Source organism: Genypterus blacodes, unplaced genomic scaffold (assembly GCF_046128005.1).
Source record: "Genypterus blacodes isolate CSIRO-AG114 ecotype Tasmania unplaced genomic scaffold, CSIRO-AGI_Gbla_v1 ptg000061l_1, whole genome shotgun sequence".
NCBI classification, from domain to species: domain Eukaryota; kingdom Metazoa; phylum Chordata; class Actinopteri; order Ophidiiformes; family Ophidiidae; genus Genypterus; species Genypterus blacodes.
The window spans coordinates 2,738,215-2,758,432 of record NW_027466873.1 but is presented as its reverse complement, the minus strand read 5'-3'; the positions used below and the strand labels follow the sequence as shown (position 1 = coordinate 2,758,432).

General features: G+C 44.7%; 3 protein-coding genes across 4 annotated transcripts; 1 reads left to right on the top strand and 2 right to left on the bottom strand.

Moving 5' to 3' along the window:
• The first annotated feature begins 309 nt into the window (after nt 1-309).
• adamts13 (ADAM metallopeptidase with thrombospondin type 1 motif, 13) lies at nt 310-9,822 on the top strand. Of its 2 annotated transcripts, none has more exons than XM_076154092.1 (29): nt 310-494; nt 767-833; nt 990-1,123; nt 1,320-1,403; nt 1,691-1,815; nt 1,897-2,043; nt 2,149-2,283; nt 2,691-2,841; nt 2,944-3,048; nt 3,128-3,279; nt 3,409-3,472; nt 3,881-4,007; nt 4,093-4,241; nt 4,331-4,451; nt 4,526-4,606; nt 4,701-4,882; nt 5,021-5,177; nt 5,441-5,570; nt 5,672-5,851; nt 6,022-6,220; nt 6,293-6,395; nt 6,486-6,615; nt 7,049-7,225; nt 7,376-7,580; nt 8,271-8,619; nt 8,708-8,851; nt 8,938-9,117; nt 9,421-9,582; nt 9,667-9,757. In XM_076154092.1, exons 1-29 carry the CDS (start codon nt 426-428, stop codon nt 9,747-9,749), a joined length of 4,092 nt encoding a protein of 1,363 aa, XP_076010207.1. In that variant the 5' UTR covers nt 310-425; the 3' UTR covers nt 9,750-9,757. The 2 variants fall into 2 exon arrangements, with proteins under 2 accessions (XP_076010207.1, XP_076010206.1); XM_076154091.1 differs by having other exon boundaries at nt 312-494; nt 9,407-9,582; nt 9,667-9,822.
• On the bottom strand, nt 8,968-15,806 carry LOC143003434 (carnitine O-acetyltransferase-like). Its single transcript, XM_076154093.1, has 14 exons — nt 15,660-15,806; nt 14,311-14,580; nt 13,637-13,755; nt 13,088-13,141; nt 12,803-12,968; nt 12,531-12,705; nt 12,258-12,436; nt 12,075-12,175; nt 11,873-11,992; nt 11,651-11,773; nt 11,105-11,240; nt 10,936-10,998; nt 10,701-10,838; nt 8,968-10,596 (listed from the first exon to the last, which is right to left on the bottom strand). The coding sequence occupies exons 1-14, from the start codon at nt 15,684-15,686 to the stop codon at nt 10,381-10,383; spliced, it is 1,887 nt and encodes a 628-aa protein (XP_076010208.1). The 5' UTR covers nt 15,687-15,806; the 3' UTR covers nt 8,968-10,380.
• Nucleotides 15,807-16,221: 415 nt separating this feature from the next.
• LOC143003461 (immediate early response gene 5-like protein) lies at nt 16,222-17,720 on the bottom strand. The gene has a single exon (XM_076154174.1). The coding sequence runs from the start codon at nt 17,568-17,570 to the stop codon at nt 16,689-16,691; it is 882 nt and encodes a 293-aa protein (XP_076010289.1). The 5' UTR covers nt 17,571-17,720; the 3' UTR covers nt 16,222-16,688.
• Between the last annotated feature and the right edge of the window lie 2,498 nt (nt 17,721-20,218).

Sequence of the window (20,218 nt, the reverse complement as noted above, 5' to 3'; positions counted from 1 at the left end):
AAAGGGGATTAGATTCAAGTTGCTAAATCAAGCCTTAAACAGCAACCGCTAATTCTCATCACTGATTCTGTTTCATCATCGCACGCAGCAAAGCCAATATGGATCGTAGTGACTCATATTTTCCTCACAATGATTTAAAAAAAGAAATGCAATCTGTGCTGTGCTTGTATTTGTATTATTTCTAAACCGGTGACAGATGCATTAGTCACATCAAAACAAAACTACAAGCTTCCTCAATACCGGGGGAAAAAAATAGCAAATGAAATGTGTCACTCATCAACCTTGTCCCTCCTGTTTACATAAACACGCGTTCCTGTTATCCCCTCAGCTGGTTCCTGTCCAACTGAGTGGGAGGTTCATTTAGTGTATCCGATCAAGTCCTGGAATTAAAGCAGGTCGGGTAGACCGACAGGAAGGGAGGAAACATGGTTTTAATACATGTGCTGTTGCTGTGGCCTGGCCTCGCCGCTCTAATGAGATCTCCATTTGAAGAGGTAGGTGGAAAGCACAGGGCGAACAGAGCGCTGTGGTAAGAGATTCCTGTGCTGGGGACATCTGCAAAGTACATTGAACTCTTCAACTTTATACTGTTTATCATCCTCTTGAAACCCGGATCTGCAGAGAGCCGTAACTGTGTTTTTCTGGCTTTACATTAAGACCACGAATACATTTCAGAACTGTGAGATTATTATTTAGTATATGGGACTAAATTTGGTAGTGTTTTTTTCTAAAAGACTACAAATGATCTGTTTGTGCCCTCCTGAAGCTTCTTCATCACTCCCTCCGTAAAAGAGACATAGTTTCCTATCCTGCCTCTACAGTAGATGCCTCAGGTATGTGAGTTCTACTTTTGAACATTCACATATGACAGAGTGGAAAGTATCTTCCTCGGAAACGCCGTATAATAAACATCGTCCCAGGGCCGGAGCTCATGTGTAATGACAAAAGCAGCTCTGTATGCCTGTGCTGCGTTTCCTCTTTGTTCTCAGTGAGCAGGCGGTTCCGTCGGTCTGCTCTACTGCCTGACATAACCCATCTGGAGCTGCTGGTTGTTGTAGGACCTGACGTCCAGGAGGTTCACAAACAAGATACAGAAAGATACATCCTCACCAACCTCAACATTGTGAGTGCAAGCAAAGACGTGTTGTAAACAACCGAGGATGCCACAATATGAGAGGTGCATTGCTGGGATAAAATATGAAGCGAGTCTGACATGTTTACATAACCAGACGATGCAATATGATACTATAGCCCCTGTTACATGCTGGACCTGCTGGAATAAATACTCACAGGAGAATAATATTGTAATCTCTGTCCAGGCCTCCGAGCTGCTGAGAGACACGACTCTGGGGGCCCACATGAGGGTGCACCTGGTCCGCATGATCATCCTGTCAGAGCCAGAGGTCAGTACCCTCACAGCACAACTCACATTCTGTCAAATTGAAAAACTAATAGCTTTTACATAAGTTACATACAGGCAGCTAGATAAGGTCATGAACAGAATACGCTTGTATTTCTATATTTGTAATATTTATCCATGACATCTAATGGAAGTTATCCACTTTTATCCTTTGAGAAATGCTGGAAATTAAAGAGAATGTTGGAGAAGAAGGATGGCAAAGTAGAAAATGGATGATAGAACCAGAGTGACTGAGTTCCTTACCTATCACTAATGTCCTCTGTCTTCTAGCCAGAGATCCAAATGTCTTCAAGCATCACATCATCTCTTCGGAGTGTGTGTGACTGGGGCAAAAGGATCAACCCTGCTAACGATACCGACCCATTACATGCTGATCTGCTGCTGTACATTACAAGGTATGCAGTGTGTGGCTGCAGCTGGCCGTGCTGTGAGTAATCTGTGCTATGGATGAACAAGTTATCTGCCGTCACAAACAGGTACGACCTTGTGTTGCCTGATGGGAACAAGCAGGTCAGGGGTGTAGCACAGCTGGGTGGGGCGTGTTCCACTGAATGGAGCTGCGTGATCACAGAAGACACAGGCTTTGATCTGGGTATCACCATCGCTCACGAAATTGGTCACAGGTAAAGCCAAGAACTAAAACAAACAGAAAGATGTAGTCATCACAAAGATTTTAAAACATCAACAGGACTCATGTAACTCCCCTTTCTTCATTTACTCCCTCCTAGTTTTGGGATAAACCATGACGGAGTGGGAAACACCTGCAGCAGGGGCGGCTTCATGATGGCCTCTGATGGGGGCTACAACAGTGTGGACCTGACCTGGTCCCAGTGCAGCAGAAAGCAGCTGCTCACCTTCTTTAGGTGGGTCAACACGTTTAGAGCACAGATGCGGGTGCAGTGGAAACAATCTCCTTGGCATCTCCTTAGTTTTCCACATTTAGTGGATGTAATTTGTAGTTTTGGTCTGAATTTCATGGAGCTCTAACAGTGACTATGAGGCTATGTTTTCTTTCTCACTACTAACCAAATATTCAGTGTCTTCCATATGACATAACTCAAACAAAGTCACTCACTCTTGAACTCTGTAACTCTGAAAACACCAAAGGGAGCCTTATTTTGTGCCAAAGTAGTGCATCGTTAACAAACAATATAATCTGTTTGTCATTATTTAGACTTCAGGAGTTATAATGGCAGCTACACATACAGTATATCTTTATTAACTACTATAGGCTTGGAGAATGACATGTCACATGCAATGGTGTTCCCAGTGAAGGCAAAGCTGCATGTGTTAGAGACCTGCCTGCACTGGGAGGCTCTCTACAGGACTGGAAACCTGGTCTGTACTATGGGGTGGACGATCAGTGCCGGATAGCTTTTGGTAGCACTGCACGAGCCTGCTCCTTCACCAACACTGACATGGTGAGTCAACTGATATTGCAATTTGGTACCACCAGGTGGCATACATTTGTTTCACTACAATTCTGCTATCATATTTACACTCTTGGGTTTCTGTCTAATCAGCCGGTGTGTCGTGTTCTGTCCTGCCACACAAACCCTGAGGATGACAGCTCGTGCAAACGCCTCCTGGTTCCACTGCTGGATGGGACAGAGTGTGCACCCAATCAGGTATCATCTGAGACCAGGGCCTCATTTACTAAAATTGGGCTCACATGTGTGCATAATATGGTCCAATCCCCTCTTACAGTGGTGTTTGAAGGGCCGGTGTGTGTCACTGGACCAGCTGGGCTCCCCTGAGGTGGTGCATGGCTCCTGGTCCAGCTGGTCCGCGTTCTCCCCCTGCTCTCGGACATGCGGTGGAGGGGTCACTCAGCGCGCGCGGCAGTGCAACAACCCAAGGTAACAAAAGTGACGCAAGAATGAGTCACAGCCTCATACTGTACTGGAGATTCTGTGACAGATAAGGCTGTTTCAAAGTATTCTGTTCATACTGCATATGACAAAATATTTGTCATGTCCAATTTCCAGACCTGCGTTTGGAGGAGAAGATTGTGAGGGTGGAGATATTGAAGCTGAACTTTGTCACCCGCTGGTAAGTTCTGGCTATGTTTACAATTGGGCCTCAATGCACTGTGTCGATACTCTTTACTCGGCGGATCATTGTACCCTGGATGTGTCACTGTTAATGATGTCTGAGAGTAGCTCCAACCCAGCGTGCTCCTGGGAAGCTTCCAAATATATCAGCATTGATAGGATGACTCAGAGTATTAGAAGCAAATAAGTCATTTAAAAGTGACATCTAGCACTCGAAGGCAAAGTGAGCACTCCATCCAACTTTACATGAAGAGAGTCCCAAGTCCCCAATCGCAGGCTCCTTTCATTAATTCTCTTTACCCTGACTGCCTCTGCAATGTTTTGCGGCTGGGGGGGAAAAGCTATGATATGTGATTTTAGAAGCTGTGGGTTAAAATGTCTGTTTGTCTCCTCACTGTTATCACAGCCATGCCAGCGGACCCAGATGGATTTCATGGCAGAGCAGTGTTCCCAAACAAACGTCCACCCTCTGTACCTACAACCAAATTCTGCCTCCTTCTATACATGGATCCCTGCAGTAGGATTTATAAAAGGTAGGAAGAAAGCTACATCTTATTTTACATGCAAAGGCAAGCACGATCCTAGTGCCATTGCAATTTGTTCCTCTGTCCTTACCAGGGGATGAGCAATGCAGATATACATGCCAGTCAGAGGGAGAAGACTTCATCGTGAGCCGTGGCTCTCAATTTGTGGATGGGACTCGGTGTGAGCCAGACAGTCCGGCTCCCTTTGGCTCTACGGCTGCTTGTCTGAGGGGGAAATGCCAGGTACAGTTGACCGCGTGCGACTGCACACACTGGAGAATTGTCACAATCTCGTAGTTTATGCGTTCCAATTACTGTTCATATCTGGCCAGACGTTTGGCTGTGACGGCGTGCTGCACTCTGGGAAAGTGAGGGACGTGTGTGGGATGTGTGGTGGAGATGGATCAACCTGCAGTTTGACCTCTAAGTCCTACGTCGGCGGTCAGGCGAGAGGTAGAAAATGAAAATAATCATTTGATTTCGTGTCTTATCTTCTGCTCGTTCTGACTTCACGATTTCCGTTTCAGAGTACATCACCTTTCTCACCCTGCCAGTGAATGCCACACAGGTGCATATTGTCAACAAGGCGCCTCTGTTCACACATATGGGTGAGTGACAACATATCACAGGAGGTTATACGATGGCAGTAAACGTACAGGAAATTATGAGTGATCTTTTTTGATACGTATTTATGACCCACAGCTGTAATGGTGGGGAATCAGTACATTGTGTCTGGGATGGGCGATATGGCCCTGAATGTGACTCACCCCTCTCCGCTGGATGATGACCACCTAGAGTACCGTCTCCATCTGACCTCTGACCTTTTGCCCCAGATGGAAGAACTGCTGTTGTCTGGACCGGTACAACAGGAGATATACATACAGGTCAGGAGAGACACAAGACAGAATATAGAATGTCTACATTTAAACATATTTATATAATCTATACCTAAGTTTTGCACAGATGAAATGATAATTTCTATGTGCGATTCATCTGATATTTATATCTACGTTTGTCTGTAGGTGTATCGTAAATACGGAAAAGAATACGGAGAGAAAACCAGTCCAAATATTAGCTACCAGTTCTATGTACCCACTGGAAATAGTGAACAGACAGACGTGGGCCCTGCGGGTGAATGGGTCGTCTTCACCACACCTTGCTCTGTCACCTGTGGATACGGTAGGAAACATGCAATAGAATGCAATTTATTTCCAGGAAGATGTCTTGATACTTACACACAAATCCCAATATCAATTATTGCATGTTGAATGTTATCCTTTTCAATACCTGCAATTTCTTTGAAAGAATCATAAAGCAAAAATCTTAAACATTATTCAAGAGCGACTCAGATTTTATAGTTCTAAAAGTTTCAATAAGAAGTTAGATTTAACCACTGCAGGTTAATACTGGTGTTCTTTCTATTTATTGAACCTATTTTGCAGGTATACAGAAGCACGTCTACAACTGTGTAAATAAAGATCGCAATGACCACATCGAAGAAAAGTATTGTGATGCACCTCCTCCATCCACGCCACTGCAGACAGCCTGTCAGCTCACACCCTGCCCACCCAAGTGAAAACCTATTCACCCTAGTCTTTCCTGCAGCACACGCACACACCCATTCTGTATACACCAGTGCAACAGGATAACACTAATAATTTAATGTTTTACAGGTGGGACACAGGGGAGTTTGGACCTTGCAGCGCTTCCTGTGGCGGGGGACGGAGACAGCGTCCTGTGCGATGTGTTCAGAGACAAGGAAATGAGGTTTCACAAGTTCCAGATTCTGAATGCTCGCCTGATTTAGCTCCAAACGCTGCTGAAACATGTAACATTGCACACTGTCCTGCCAGGTATAAAGTGCATTACATTTCATTTTAGACATAGTTTAAAAACTACAACACTAATGAACCAATAGAAGAAATTGCACAACCAGCTGTGCATGGATCAAGACCAAACATTTTCCTACAACCACGGAAATAAACTCCTATCCTAAGTTTATCCTAATGCGTTTGTTTCGCAGATGGCGTGTGACTGAGCCAGGGGAGTGTTCAGCTGTGTGTGGGCCCGGAGAAGCCAAACGCGTTGTATCGTGCGTGAGGCCAGAAAACGGTCAGGACACTGAAGTGGATGACAGCTTCTGTTCAAAGCAGCTCAGACCTCTTGAATTTGTGCCCTGCGTAGTGCATGTGTGTCCGATTGGCTGGGAATCTACAGCAGAGGTAAAGTGGCAAATGAGGAGAAGCGTCATGTTGGAGCTGGCTCTTTATATGACATACTTCTTTCTTGATTAGGACCTTCCTGTGCTGAAGTCTGGTTTGTTGCCACACCCTGGGAATGTTCCTGTCTACGTTTGGAGCCCCGTAATCAGTCAGTGCTCAAAGACCTGCGGAAACGGTAAGTGAAGATACAGGTACTCACCTTGGCGCAGGAAACATCATCTCATCATCATCAGATTAGGTCACCCAAAGCCTGATGCCTGTGCAGGAACCCTGCAGGTGTGGTTCTCCTGTGTGGACCACCAAACCAGACTTGGGGTTCCTGATTTCCACTGCGATGCTTCTACCAAACCTCTGCCTCAGTCTGAGAGCTGCAACACAGCTCCCTGCCCTCCCATGTGAGCTATCATACATCACATACCAGCATACAACACACAATGATCGATTGATAAGTCCTGAGCCCGAAGCACAGCTATAACTGTTTGTGCTGTGGTTATTTTTCAACCTCTTTCAACACAATTCCACGAGCAGATATGAGGCCATTTTATTCTAACTATGAGTGAATAAGTACATAATCAGTGCAGGTTTGTCTATTTTCTCCTCTGTAACATTTATGGTATGAGCTAAAATGAATCTGTGCAGAAATTCCTCTTGCTCAGTCCTCTGTGTCAGGCTCAGAATGTATCAATCAACCCTAATCTATATCTATAGGATACAGTAAGAGGTCTGACAGTTGTCTGTGGTATGTTCACAGGGTCGTCTTACAGAAAGGATTTGTGTTGTTGACAATGATTCACAAAATACAGCGGCAATGTGCATTTCAACCACCAGGTGGCGCTCCAAGCAAGGAGTCTGCAGCGTAACGTGTGGTGGAGGGGTGGCCAACAGGGTGCTGTACTGCGCCCGGGAAACAGAAGGGGAGGAGGAGTTGGTGGAGGACGCTGAGTGCAGTGACTCCACCAAACCCACAGCAGTGGTTTCATGTAATACCCACAGCTGCCCTGCAAGGTACAACACACACACACACACAGACACACAGACACACAGACGCACACACACACACACACACACACACACACACACACACACACACACACACACACACACACACACAATCTCTGTATCTTAACCCCCTGACTGCCACTGTGATGTGTCCAGGTGGAAGGTTGTGAGAACATGGCCCTGCTCTGTGTCCTGTGACCTGGGCGTCGCTCAGAGGATTGTGTCTTGTGTCCAGTTCGTCCACGGCAGGGAGAAGGCAGTGCCGGAGAATATCTGCCACGCCGCCTTCAAACCGGCAACCACGGCGCCCTGCCTGGTGCAGGTCTGCACCTTCAGATGGGAGGTGAAGCCGTGGAGCCAGGTACAGGAGACTGGAATATGAAGATAGATGAGAGTTCACTAATCCCCTTGAGTTAGACCCTGTGGATACCTGTGCTAAACTCAGAGTTCTTAAAACCTCTTAAGATGAAATTAAATGTTAACGTGACATTTTACCGAGACCTCTGTATTTTCAACAAGTAGCTGAGAGAATGTTGCAGAGAAATAAATGAAGGCTATAATGCAAAGCTTCTACTGTGGTGCCCATATGACAGCACAGAAGAGTTTATTCAGAGGCTTACTGACCGTATGAGGGAACACCAAATAGTTCTAGAACGCTGCTTCAGTATGCAAATGATCTGAAACTCACAACATTTTGTAAAATCGCGTCTGAATCGTATGAGGTTAAAGGCATATTAGAGTAAACCAAACAGGAGGTGTTGACTAAAATAGCACATAACATAACATATCGAATCTGCAAGTCTGTGAATGTACGTGAATGATAATTTATACATACAAAAATTGGAAAAAAAGCACAGGTGTGACCAATAACATCCATGGCTCTGCTCCATTTCGCTTTGGCATCTATATGGAATGCAGCCATAATCAGTGTGAAGACTGCATTATCAATACCACAAATGTCCACTGTTGATGTTGTTGCTCCACTGAATGATGAGTGTATTAGGAGCAGGACACTCTGTAGTAACATTACTGCATCTTCTTGTCTTTCCAGTGTTCTATGCCCTGTGGATACGGTATTCAGTCCAGGGCCGTGTCCTGCATGGGGCCCTCTACGCCTCGGCCCCTCAGCCCTCTATTATGTATGCACATGCCCAAGCCCATCACCATCCAGGGCTGCTCCTCGGGCGACTGCAGGGAGGCGCAGCCAACCTCTGCTCTCGTCCCCGTCAGCACCGCCGCAGAGGAGCTCGACCCCACAGAAGGGGGGCCCCTCCTATCGCCGACCGTGAGCTACACACACGCAACTCGGCACGGCATTGCCCATCTCCTCCCGATTCCAACAGACCCAACCGCCATCCTAGAGACCACTGCAACCATAGCAACCACGGCAGCTAAACCCAGTTAGTTGGTAGAAACGCTCCCCAGGCACTCTCAGAAAGAGACAAAGGGAGCGACTGGCTCATCATTTCAGTGTGTGCTGTCTTCTAGGTGCATGTGGGCGGCTTCTTCTAGAGGAATCAGGGACGGTGGATTTGAAACACGTAACCGGCCGCTGCACAGTGTCCATAGGTCGCCCACTAGATGAGGTCATTCGGGTCAGAGTGGAAGCTAGCTCCCTCAACTGCAGAAAGAGTAAGATTTGATCAAATCCCTGACTCAACTGGACGTGATATCCAACCCCACACAAGCGTCATCACTCTGCGTCTTTGTCCCTACAGGGGAGTTTGTGGCATTTTTTGACCGACTGGCATTCGTGAGGAAGTGCGAGCAGGTAGCCGGCACCGAGCTGACCTCGAGAACCAACGTCCTGCTGGTGCGTCAGAATGTGGTGACGGCGGGGAGCGGGGTCGTGTTCACCTACAGCTCTCAGAAAAACACAAAGAAGAGCCTCCATCGGGGTAAGGCGTCCACCGGGCTGTGCTGGGACTTTAATCCATAGACTAAAGCAGAATACCTCTTGGTATATGATGGAATGAATGCAGAGGGATTGGAGCACACACACATACACCTTTGACTGTATGTGAACTGATGATAATGCAATGTAAGCCCAAACTACAGTGAATCTATATACAGTATTGTTATTTTGTTATTGGTTTGTCTTCCACCTCTCATATTGGCTTGCATTAGATAGTACAGGTGTCTGACTTGATGCATTTACCTCACGTCTTTACCCCCCTTACACCCAAGACTGTGATATTCAGCTCTTCGCCCCCACCGGTGTTTTCGAAAACCCGACAACGATCAACACGAATCACACCTGTCGAGTCCTCATCAATGCCCCGCCTTCTGTGAAGATCAGGATCCAGGCCCTGCACGTTGGATTAGTATTCAACGCCACCAGCGCCCAGTCGACGTACATTATGGTACGGGGAGAACACCATCTCTGAATGCAGTGAGGATCAAAAAGCAGTTAAATTGTTGCTAATATACCTGCGTCTTCTGTCCAGATCCGGGACATGGACGTCTTAAAGACCAACGTGTTCAAAGGAAAGCAGCTGTTTCTCTGGCGCTCCTCCGGAAACATGGCTGAGATCGAATTCCATGGAAACTATCTGCATTCCAAAGGAAGCTTCAGGGCTGAATATTCCTTTGTGCATCTTTGATACTTAATTATTCAGTTTGAGGATGTATAAATAACACCACATCTTCATTTGAGCTTGTAACATAACTAATAGGATACAGCCATTAGCTTCTGTCTTGTCAGGTAGATGAAGTGAATTTGTGTCGTTGTAACTGTGTGCTGATTATCTTCTGCTGAAATAAAGACTCCAGAAATGATCAATAAAGCATTCAGTGTTTGGACATCACACGAGGTCAATCATGTTCTGAGAACTGCACAATATTAAAAGGTATAAACAAATAAAATTAACTATTATACTTTTACAATTTGCACGTTTTCAGGAAATAATTTATGTAACGGAAACAATATGGAAAATATAGACTTCTCACTGTTTGTCCTAATGGCAGAGCTCCCACAGTCTCAGTTTGCACTTTCTCCAAACAGACTTCGCCTCCGCTCCAACACACTCAGTGCATTGTACTTAATAGCAGTGTGGCTCTCCGCCACTGCTCCAGCACCGGTTTAGTTTCAGTGAAAAACACACACACACACACGCACACACACACAGACACACGCTGTGCCAAGTCTTTACTGTGTGGGATCACTGCTCGGCGGTGGCCGTGTCTTCCAGGAGAGCTCTCATGTCCAACAGAGCATCTTTTACAGCTCTGGCAAACTTGGCAGCGTTGGTCTCCTCACAGCTGTTGAACGCGGTGATGGCGATGTTGATGTGCTCATCCATGGGATTGTAACACACTCCATAGCCATCTGGCACCATTGGACCAAAGCACATCACGCAGTCTGTCTTGGAGCCAACCTGGACAGAGGGACGGAGGAGAACGGACCAAATAAGCACCGGGAACACGACAACTAATGATCGATTGCTGACACGATGACAGATTCTGTCCTGTTTTAAAGTACCTGACTGGTGGAGAGATGATAGTGCTCAGCCACAGCGTACGACGTGTCCATGAATATCCCAGGCATGGAGGTGAGGTCTTCAATACCCTGCAGCTTTAGCCCCAGGAGGTGTCTGTCTATGGCCTGTCCGTGAATGGCCTGTAAAGCACAGCATCACGTGCATAAAGCAGGCATTAAACCTATGGTATCAGGGTCAATTTGATAGATTTGTGCGTGGACGTGTATCGGCCCTCACATTGGACGTGTTCTCCTTATGTATCTGAACAGCTTTCCGCAGCAGCTCCACTCTCTCTGCGTTCTGTCGGTGTTAGGAGTCAAACACAACACACATTGTTCAGACATCTTTCCTTCTGCACGTACACATTAGTGAAGAGTGTATCTCTCTGGGCGTGGTTTCTCACTACCTGTTTGTCGGGGTCTTCCATGGCCTGAGCAAAACTGTGCGAGTCGGCGGTGGTCACACGGATGGCGTCTGTCCGGCCGTATTGGAACATTCGTAACGACGCGCTCTCGTAGGTGGAGCAGCACACATTATACATCCTAGGATTTCAAAATGATGACTCAGGTTACACAACTGTGCTTAAAGTGGGGCCTCATTCGTTTACATTAAAATGCAATTATGAAAAAAAAAAAAAGATTACAAAAACAGAATTGACAACACAAACACGCTGTAGTTTAACTGCTACATAATTAGAAACTCATTTGCATTTTGGCTCCAGTTGGCTCGTTCTGTTAGTGGAGGCTGTCAGTGAGCCGTCCTCCTGCATGACCTTGTTTACTGTAAACAGCTGTGAGCGGCGCTCTCGTGCAGCGGAAAACACCACAGCTTTTGTGTGTGTGTGGGGTGAAATTCAGTTCAAACTGATCCGTTTCAATCCATGAAATCTTATCTGAAAAACACTCATCTGCAGATTTCCACAGAACTCTGAATGCAGAAGAGGGTTTCTCACCTGAGGTAAGCGAGCTGGAAAGCCATTTGCACGAAGCCGTCGGGACTCAAGTTGTGTTGCTTTGGCACGTTTTTCCCAAAATGAGAAAACATGAGAACTTTCACATCCAAGTCATGCACCATTCTAAAGACAGAAGCAGGAAAATGTGGAGTTACACACAAAATGTCCATTGAGACTGAAAATCACAAACAAAGAGACAAACTTGCATCTGATTTGGCATACATGTTCATGTTTTGTTTGGCATTCTCAATGTCCCTCTTAACGTCGGTGGTGATGTTAAAGCGTAGCTTCTGAGGCATCGCCAGGGGCACCATGGGCGAGCGAACTATTTCAGTCCTCTGCCTGTTGAGACAAAGCTATGTCGGTAACGCTGTCGACTCAAGTTACTTTACAAAGGTAAAAACACTCAAGTAAAACAACTTACATGCACTTAACAACATAATCGATGAGAAACACAATGGGTGGACCCTCGGCAGGCGCGTGTTCATACACCAGCCCGCACGTGCCGTCTTCACCGACAATGAACTGAGGAAGACAGGAAGATTCAAACCACCGGGAAACGTAGAACAGCATCTTCTTTCACTTATTCTGCTTCAGGTTTTCTCACCTGTATAGTTTTATCAAACCAGCGGTTGCCGCTATTCCAGCGAGCACCTCCCCCATGCAACATCTGGGCCGCCACTCGGCTCTGGTAGAGCTCGTCTGACACCCGAGGCATCGGGGCGTCTAAACACACTGTGAAGATGCTCTTCTGGATGGCACGGACCGACTCCTTATTCGTTTTATCTGAGCGAGGGAAAAACATTTGAACTATTATTATTGTTCACCTGTAGGTTTTTTATTGCTTTTTTTTTTAATCGTCTCTCCCGTGCAGCTTCACCCTTGATTAGGTTGTTGTAGGCTTTGCCCCAGGTGTTGCGGTGCTGCGACGTCAGGATGCCGATGGGCTCCTTGTTGGTTTGCAGAGAGGAGTTCCAGATCTTCTCCAGCTGCATGTAAATCTGGTCCACTGTCAGCGGGGTGCCATCGCTGTTGTATACAACCAAGATAAAGAACTTGGAGGGGAAGGAAGCGATGTCAAGAGTCAATTTTAGTTTAAATATTCAGCAGAGATATAGAGGAAGAGAATAACAAGGATGGTGTCTAGATTACCTGGAAGTTGTGGACTATGGTGATGTGAGTTGGAGGCGTTTTTCCTATGGCGTGATTTACAACAGTGTCTCTCTTTGGTCCGGGGATGCGACAGGAGGACAGGATCTGGTAATACTGGTCCATGCACAGCGGCTTCCCACCTAAGGACTCCACGGGCAGAGTATCCCTACGACAGTGACACAGTTCATCAATTACAATTTGGGCAGATTGGCTTCGAATATAATGATCATGACTTCCGTTTCAACTCTGGCAGATTTTGCGAAGATGACTTTGACTCAAACTCACGTGTCGATCATATTTTTAAACTCCAAAACTCCTGCGATCAGTTTTGCAGCAAACCTGGAAAAGAGGCACCGCTCATGAGTAAAGACAATGTTTACATTCCGTTCCTGCCTCCTTCATTGAGCTTTCTAATAAAGCTGCACTGTGCTGGAGCGTGAGGCGGCCGTGTTCGCTGCATATCCTGAGCAGAGGTGCAAAAACAGCTGAGCAATGCTGCGAGCGGCCAAAGGGCCTGAAATAGCTCGCTGGGGGGCTGCAGGGGGGGGGCTGTGTAAAGGTCGATCTGAAACTAAATTCACAAGAGCTTGTTATGAGTCACAACAAACTAAGTCACATTTGGAAGCTGCAATGCACTTCAATAATTAATGGTCTTCTGTGATATTGAGGGAAGAGCGCGAGCGAGCCGGGGATGCTTATTGGACACATTAAAACTGTTGACCCTTCTTCTTTTGTGACTCTGTCGACTCTTTTAATAACACAAAACAGCTTAGTAACTGTTCCTTCTTTTAGTCGGCGCCGTTGGGTCTTTGGGTGCGATTCACATTCTCTCACCTCATCTGTCCTTGCCGATCGTGGAAGTGCATGCGAGGGAGGACGATGCCGGGACTCGTGTAGACGGCCACCGGCATGCGACAGTCCAGATAGGCCGACTGCATCCACCATTCTGACAGCTACAGAGACACAATGGCGGTCAAGACATCAAAACCCAAACACTGTATATGCAAGCTTATCACATGTGTATGGGTTTGTTGTAAATGTCGTGAGATATGCATAAAGACAAAGGAGAAGTCATTGTTTTACTGTCAAATTTTCCTTACTCTTAAATACCATATCGTCAGACTCTATGTTGTATATGCAGTATTATTCTACAGCACATATTGTCTCTGATTACAGTCTGACTGAGCGACTCTGGAGCACCAAAAGTTCCAGATTACTTCTTTAAATAGCCCTCACATTACCTCGCCATGCAACCGGCTCAAACTGTATAATGAGATGTACTTGAGATCGCAGGTTAAACTTGGACTATTCATTGTATAGTTGTATATGTTAGGTATCTGCAGAATGAGAGGTGTGTATGGGAGCATTTGTGTACGCGGGACCTTGACTCACACTCAGTTAAGCAAAGCACCGGATGTTTGTTTCGCTCAAAATACACTTGACCCCCCTCGCCTCTGCTACAACTATATTCACAGTGAAATTGCTTGAGGTCTTTCTTAAATATCTACCCAGTTTTCCGTCTTGCGCGCCCGCCGCTCCAGGCCTTTCTGCAGCCTCTCCCCAACACCGCCTTTGAGAAACTCCTCCACCAGTTTCCGAGTGTGTCCCAACTCTTCCTCGCTGACGATGGGCTCCAGCATGGCCAGGTAGCGCTCGCATGTCTGCTTTAAGGGCGGCACAGGCAGCTTAGGCAAACCCTCCTGGTGCACCATGGACCTCTCTGGGATCTGTGTTACTGGTTTGACCAGGCGACATTGCTTCACCATGCCTGGCCGCAGCTGGAAAACACATGGACCTAATAAGAAGTAGCTCTCCTCTTGTATAATGAAACAAAAACTGACTATGTGCTTGAACTTGAAAGTGTAACAAATCTGCATATGTTGCACCAACATCGGAAGATAACTATAAATCAAATTCCCATCATATTTATGATTGTAACACAAGTAGAATCATTAAAATGAATAAACCAAAGCTGATTAATTTAACATCCTAAATCCACCTGTCAACACAATTGTTAATATTTACTTATTGCAACAGAGGCCAGGCACTGTAAATGATTCAATGAAGAAGAGTTCAGGTCAGAACACAGAGATGGAGATAAATCAATGAAGTTAGTGAAAACGGAAACCAAAACAACACAGTAAAGGAGTCACGTTCAGACTGACTGTGAAGCGTTCCAACTTATAAATAGAACCTTTGGAATGATGGCTAAAACAAATGCGTTGTACTCATGCTGTCTGCTAGCTATTAATAGAAAGTTGTGGATCTCATAGTGATATTTAATATTCGATTCAACCTGTGTCTTTGTAAATAAAAACACCGTTTAAAGATCATTTATTCGTTAGACAAATTTTTTCACGCTAACAGGAAAGGGCAAAGCGTTTCCGGTCAGTGTCTTCAAAATAAAACGCTTCAATAACTGCGTATGAGATGTTGTTTTTTTGTTGAATTTGAAGAGAAACATACACTCACATTACAAAATGTATTAATTATTGCATGTTTGGAAGTTAATATGTTAGTGGTATCGCGTGTCTTTGCAAACTGTGCAAACTACGCATTAGGATCAGGCTAGGCTATTTAATATGGGCTAAGCTAATGTTATGTAAAATGTAGGAAATTGACGTGGAGGGATCAAACTTCAAACATATATAATTAATAACGCGTCAAAGCATGTGGCGTAACATGATTACGCTTAACCACACTTGTGTTTTTAACTAATATTGTTGTTGTCCTGTACACCGCCCCACCCCCTTCATGCTATCGCCCCCCATGCCGTAAAGCAAACGTAACCTTCTTAGCGCATTTGTTAATACGCACATACAATATGACAAACAACTAAAACCTTTCATTCACTCACCGCAGCTCGGACTAAAACACCCAGCATCGTGTCACGCGGACGGACAAAAGTGTTCAACTGTCCCGGGAATAAAGATGGGAAACCCTCGGGCAGTCATGTCTCAAGGACATGGACAGGCACCTAGAGTTTGTCAGCTCTCCGCCCCCCCTCCGGCTCACCGGGGAAAGGCAACGAGCACTCCCCAAAAACTTTTATTGCCATTGTGGATTTAACTCTAAAAATCTTCAATATTTCAGTGAAAACCATGAATATATGATGAATAAAACAATCTATTTTCCAAATTGACCGCACTGCTTATGTAAGTGAATGTAAAATTAGATGAGATCATGAATTCCAGTTATGCATCAAGAACTATCAGAACTTTTAGCAATAATCTGGAAAATGGTACGTTTTGTGTGGCATGCTGTATTGTAATAAACAGATACCTTTTGGAAAAACACAGCAAACGACAAGGTCATACTAAACCTCATACGCTGTGTATTAATTTCTAGGATAACTCCACTCGTGTGTGCACTCCTCTTGTCAGTGGTGTTGCAATTTAAAGCCAAATGCACCAGGGATCTTAAATTATTTTAGTTTTTATTGATTAATGAAAGCAGGCCCTTTGATATAAATAATACATTTACAGAATCATACTCTGCGTGGATGTGCTGCACGAGGCTGTACAGTTCTTCACCAGCCACATGATGGCGCTCGTCCAACATCTTCCCAGAGAAACTATGATAAATAACTAATTTCTTCAGGAAATACAAACCAAAGACCGACTCCAGCACCCCCAAAACGAATCACCATAGTATAAGGTTTAAATGAAAGGTACAGTTTATTTAGACTTTGCTGACAAATGAAATAAACTGGCATGATCATTGATATTGTGCAAATAAGTCATCCCAAATGTGTAAGAACTGTTCCATATAATAATCACATCTCAACATTATTTCAATAACAGAGCAGAGAGAGAATTGCAGTGGTGACATGGTTTATTTTAAAGAAAAATAAAATCAAATGATACAAAAACAAAAAAGATACAAATCAAAATGCTTCGATTGCTCTGGTCCAGCCGCTGCCTGCTAACAGTGTATGTTTTAAACAAATTGTTTGAGCAGCGAATATTTGCTCAAGGTCCGTCTGCTGCTGCCAACTCACAAACTCAGATAGTCCACCTGAGCCCAGCACTGAGATCAGGTTGGAGATGTTTGTGGTGTCCAACTGCTCCGAGTCTGAATGTGAATCATCATCAGTCCTGAATCTTTTACACGGCAGCGGCCCAAAGTCTGACAAATAAAACTCTGGATCAACAATGTGATAAGTTGTGTCCATCTTTCGCTTTTTAGTGTAAACCTGTGCGCCCTGAGGCTGTTTCGGTTGCGCGCAACAGTCTGAGTGGAAGTATCCATTCGTGACGGTAGTCACCACATGCGTGTCCAAGTCCAGGACAGTCTTTTGGTTGGCCTGTGTGTTTTGGATCGGTAACTCCCAGGTGGATTTCTCCGCACAACTCCAACAGGCTTCCGACACCATGAGGTCAGAGTCACTTGGTGGAACCATTGCGCAGGCAGATGCGTCTTGGTGCGGCACGTCTGCAGGATGGCCGCCGGGCTGGTGCGCTCCGCAGTGCCAAGAGTCAGACTCAACGCCGCTAAAGTTGCAGTAGAAGTCATCAGCCAACTCCGTAAAGCTCCCGGTGAATTCGAGGTAATCTTGCGTCTCTCGGACCGCGGCTACATCCTCGTACTGGTGCGTCCTCTGCGTCTGCGACAAGTTTTTGCTCATATAAAACTGCCTGGCGTTTCTCAGAACGTACGTTACCAGCAAGTTCTTGTGGAGCTTGATGCCTCCTCTCTGCGTCCTGGAGCTCTGGATTTTCCTCAAAGAAATGGAGATCAGATTCTGTGCGTCAAATGCACACTCCATCCTCACCCGGGCCACCCTTCTTCTGCTTTCACTCTCTCAAATCGTTTATTTCCCGAGTTGGAGAAATATTGGTGCCTTTAGCTGAGATTCCTACTGGATTCGTGTAGACTGTGTCCATAGCTCTCCATGTCTTCCCAGTAAGGGCATGGATTTGCAACTCTCATCTTTCCTCGCCACGCCCTCACGCCGACATCGTCCAATGGGAGGGAGGCGGTGCTTCTGTTATACGCAAATCTCACTACGAGCCTCATTCAGAATGCACGTAGGAGCGGACATGCTGCATTTCACTAACTCTCTTTTAGCTTTTTGAACGTTTGTGCGGGCAAACGCGCCTGTCAACGTCGAATAGAATAGAAGGAGAACAACAGTGGGGGCACTTTTGAAATGCAAGACGTGATAAGCACAAACGGCAAGAAAGACAAACTAACACAAAGCAATAGCAATAGTCTGAAAGTAGAGGGAGGAAGTAGAATGTAAATAGATAAATAAGTAAGAAGAAACTATGTAAAAGTCACTCCAAAAGGTAAGTTTGTATCTTGTCTTAGAATAAACTTTGACATAGAATAGAATAGAATAGAATAGAATAGAATAGAAAAGAATAGAACAGAATAGAATAAACATGCATAACAACAAGCATCATACTCAACAAAGCTATGTTACACTACACTACACTGTACTATAGGCGCCATAGACATACATGTCCCCCCAGGCCAAACAGACACACACACACACACACACGCACACACATTATTATGAGTGCATTGTCTGAACCTGACAATGATATCATTAGGGCTGCTTCCAGTAATAGAACTATTGCCACTGCACTCCGACGTGTGAGGTAAAGAAGATCCTTGTGGAGAGATTATCTGTCATCTACGCATCACATCTGTTTGTGTATACACACACACAGACAGACACACACACACACACACACACACACACACACACACAGATGGCTGACATCATACTGAACACCTGGATGGGTCTTTGATTTCACTCCAAATAGGTGAATCAGGAGGACGGCCCTTATTATGGTTACCATGCTCTGGTAATGGTGCAAAGTGCCGTCTGACATGTGTGCTCTGGGAGGAATTTGTTGTAAATGTCACAGAGCAGGTTGGTTTAGTGCTCCGTGTTACCGTGTGGCATCACGAGGCAGAGAGAGCGTAGTATAGAGCAGCCACATATAGTGCAGTATAGCATAGTATGAAGTAAGGGTTAGGGGGCGGGGCCAGGGAGGGGGTGGGTGCGGTTTAGGGACCCACCCAGTTTTGTTGGTTAAACTAAAAAAGCAACTTAGAGTAGAGTGGAGTAGCGTAATTAACTACATACAAACTAAAGTACCAGTGTTTGTTTCCAAATTCATTTGTTAATCTGCAGACTACTACATCATGAGTCACACAAGTATTTGTATCATTCTGTTTTCCAGAGGGGGAGTGAGATTTGATTTCTATAAATATGACAGGATTCTGTAGTTTTGTGCAGTTTAGTATCATCTATGGTAAGAGATAATGTGTAATGTGTATAATTCAACAAATACCAGTAAATAGTGATGTACACTAATGTTCAGCAGTACTTACTGGCATCTCAGCCTGATGTATTTTTAGATGCTTCCTGCCTGCATCCTGCTACATTTCACCACCAATGATACTCATGAATGAACTAAGATTCTTCTTTTTGATAGTAAAGTAGAGTAAAGTAGAGTAGAGTTTAGGAAGTGCATAATTGTTCCTGTATGTTTGTTAGTATGTTGTTGTTTGTTCCATGTATTAAAAGTAAATTCAAGTAGAAAGTTAAAGTTAAAGTTAACATTATGTGACAGTATAGCAGAGTTTATATATCTTCATTATTACTTCATTAAGTACTATGTAGAAAATATGTAAAACCAATTATATAGAATAAAACAAACAATAGACTCCAGTTAGAAGTTAAGTCCCATATTATTGGATTAAGGTACAGATGATGAAGTTTATCATTCTGTACATTTTAATGTCTTTATAGAAGTAATCATTAGCATAACAACATTACTGGTATTTAACACAGATTTGCTTTTGTTCATTGTTCAAACTCCCCATAATTTCAACTTTTATTTGCACTTAAGGCAGCAAGTATCCACATACTTTTGACCAAAGCTGAACAACGTATACAATTCATATAAAGAGAGGATCAGAAACTCATATCATCATCAATCAATTGGGAATTAAAGCACTGTAGAGGGAACAGAGGGATCTTTCTTTCTTTCTTTCTTTCTTTCTTTCTTTCTTTCTTTTTTCTTTCTTTCTTTCTTTCTTTCTTTGCTTTAATACAATACATCTCAGATCAGATATCAAAACAACAATCCTCGGGTGCCAGTCACTTTCACACTATAAACCTCGTGGTCTACAATGAACAAACTACGGGTCACGAGACACGCAAGCTCATATTTGCAGCGACTCTTTGCCTCGGCTACGTCTCTGTGATCATTACAACTTCCCTCAGACTCTAAGTGTTTGGTGAGCGTCTCTAAGTACAACCTTATCCACCAAAAATACTCCAGGAGGGACTCGGCCCCGCCCATAGCCAACTCCATCTCAACTCAAATTAGAGTCGTAAAACATTGTACCTTGGAATACTTTATTAATAATAACACTAATAACAATATCAACAAC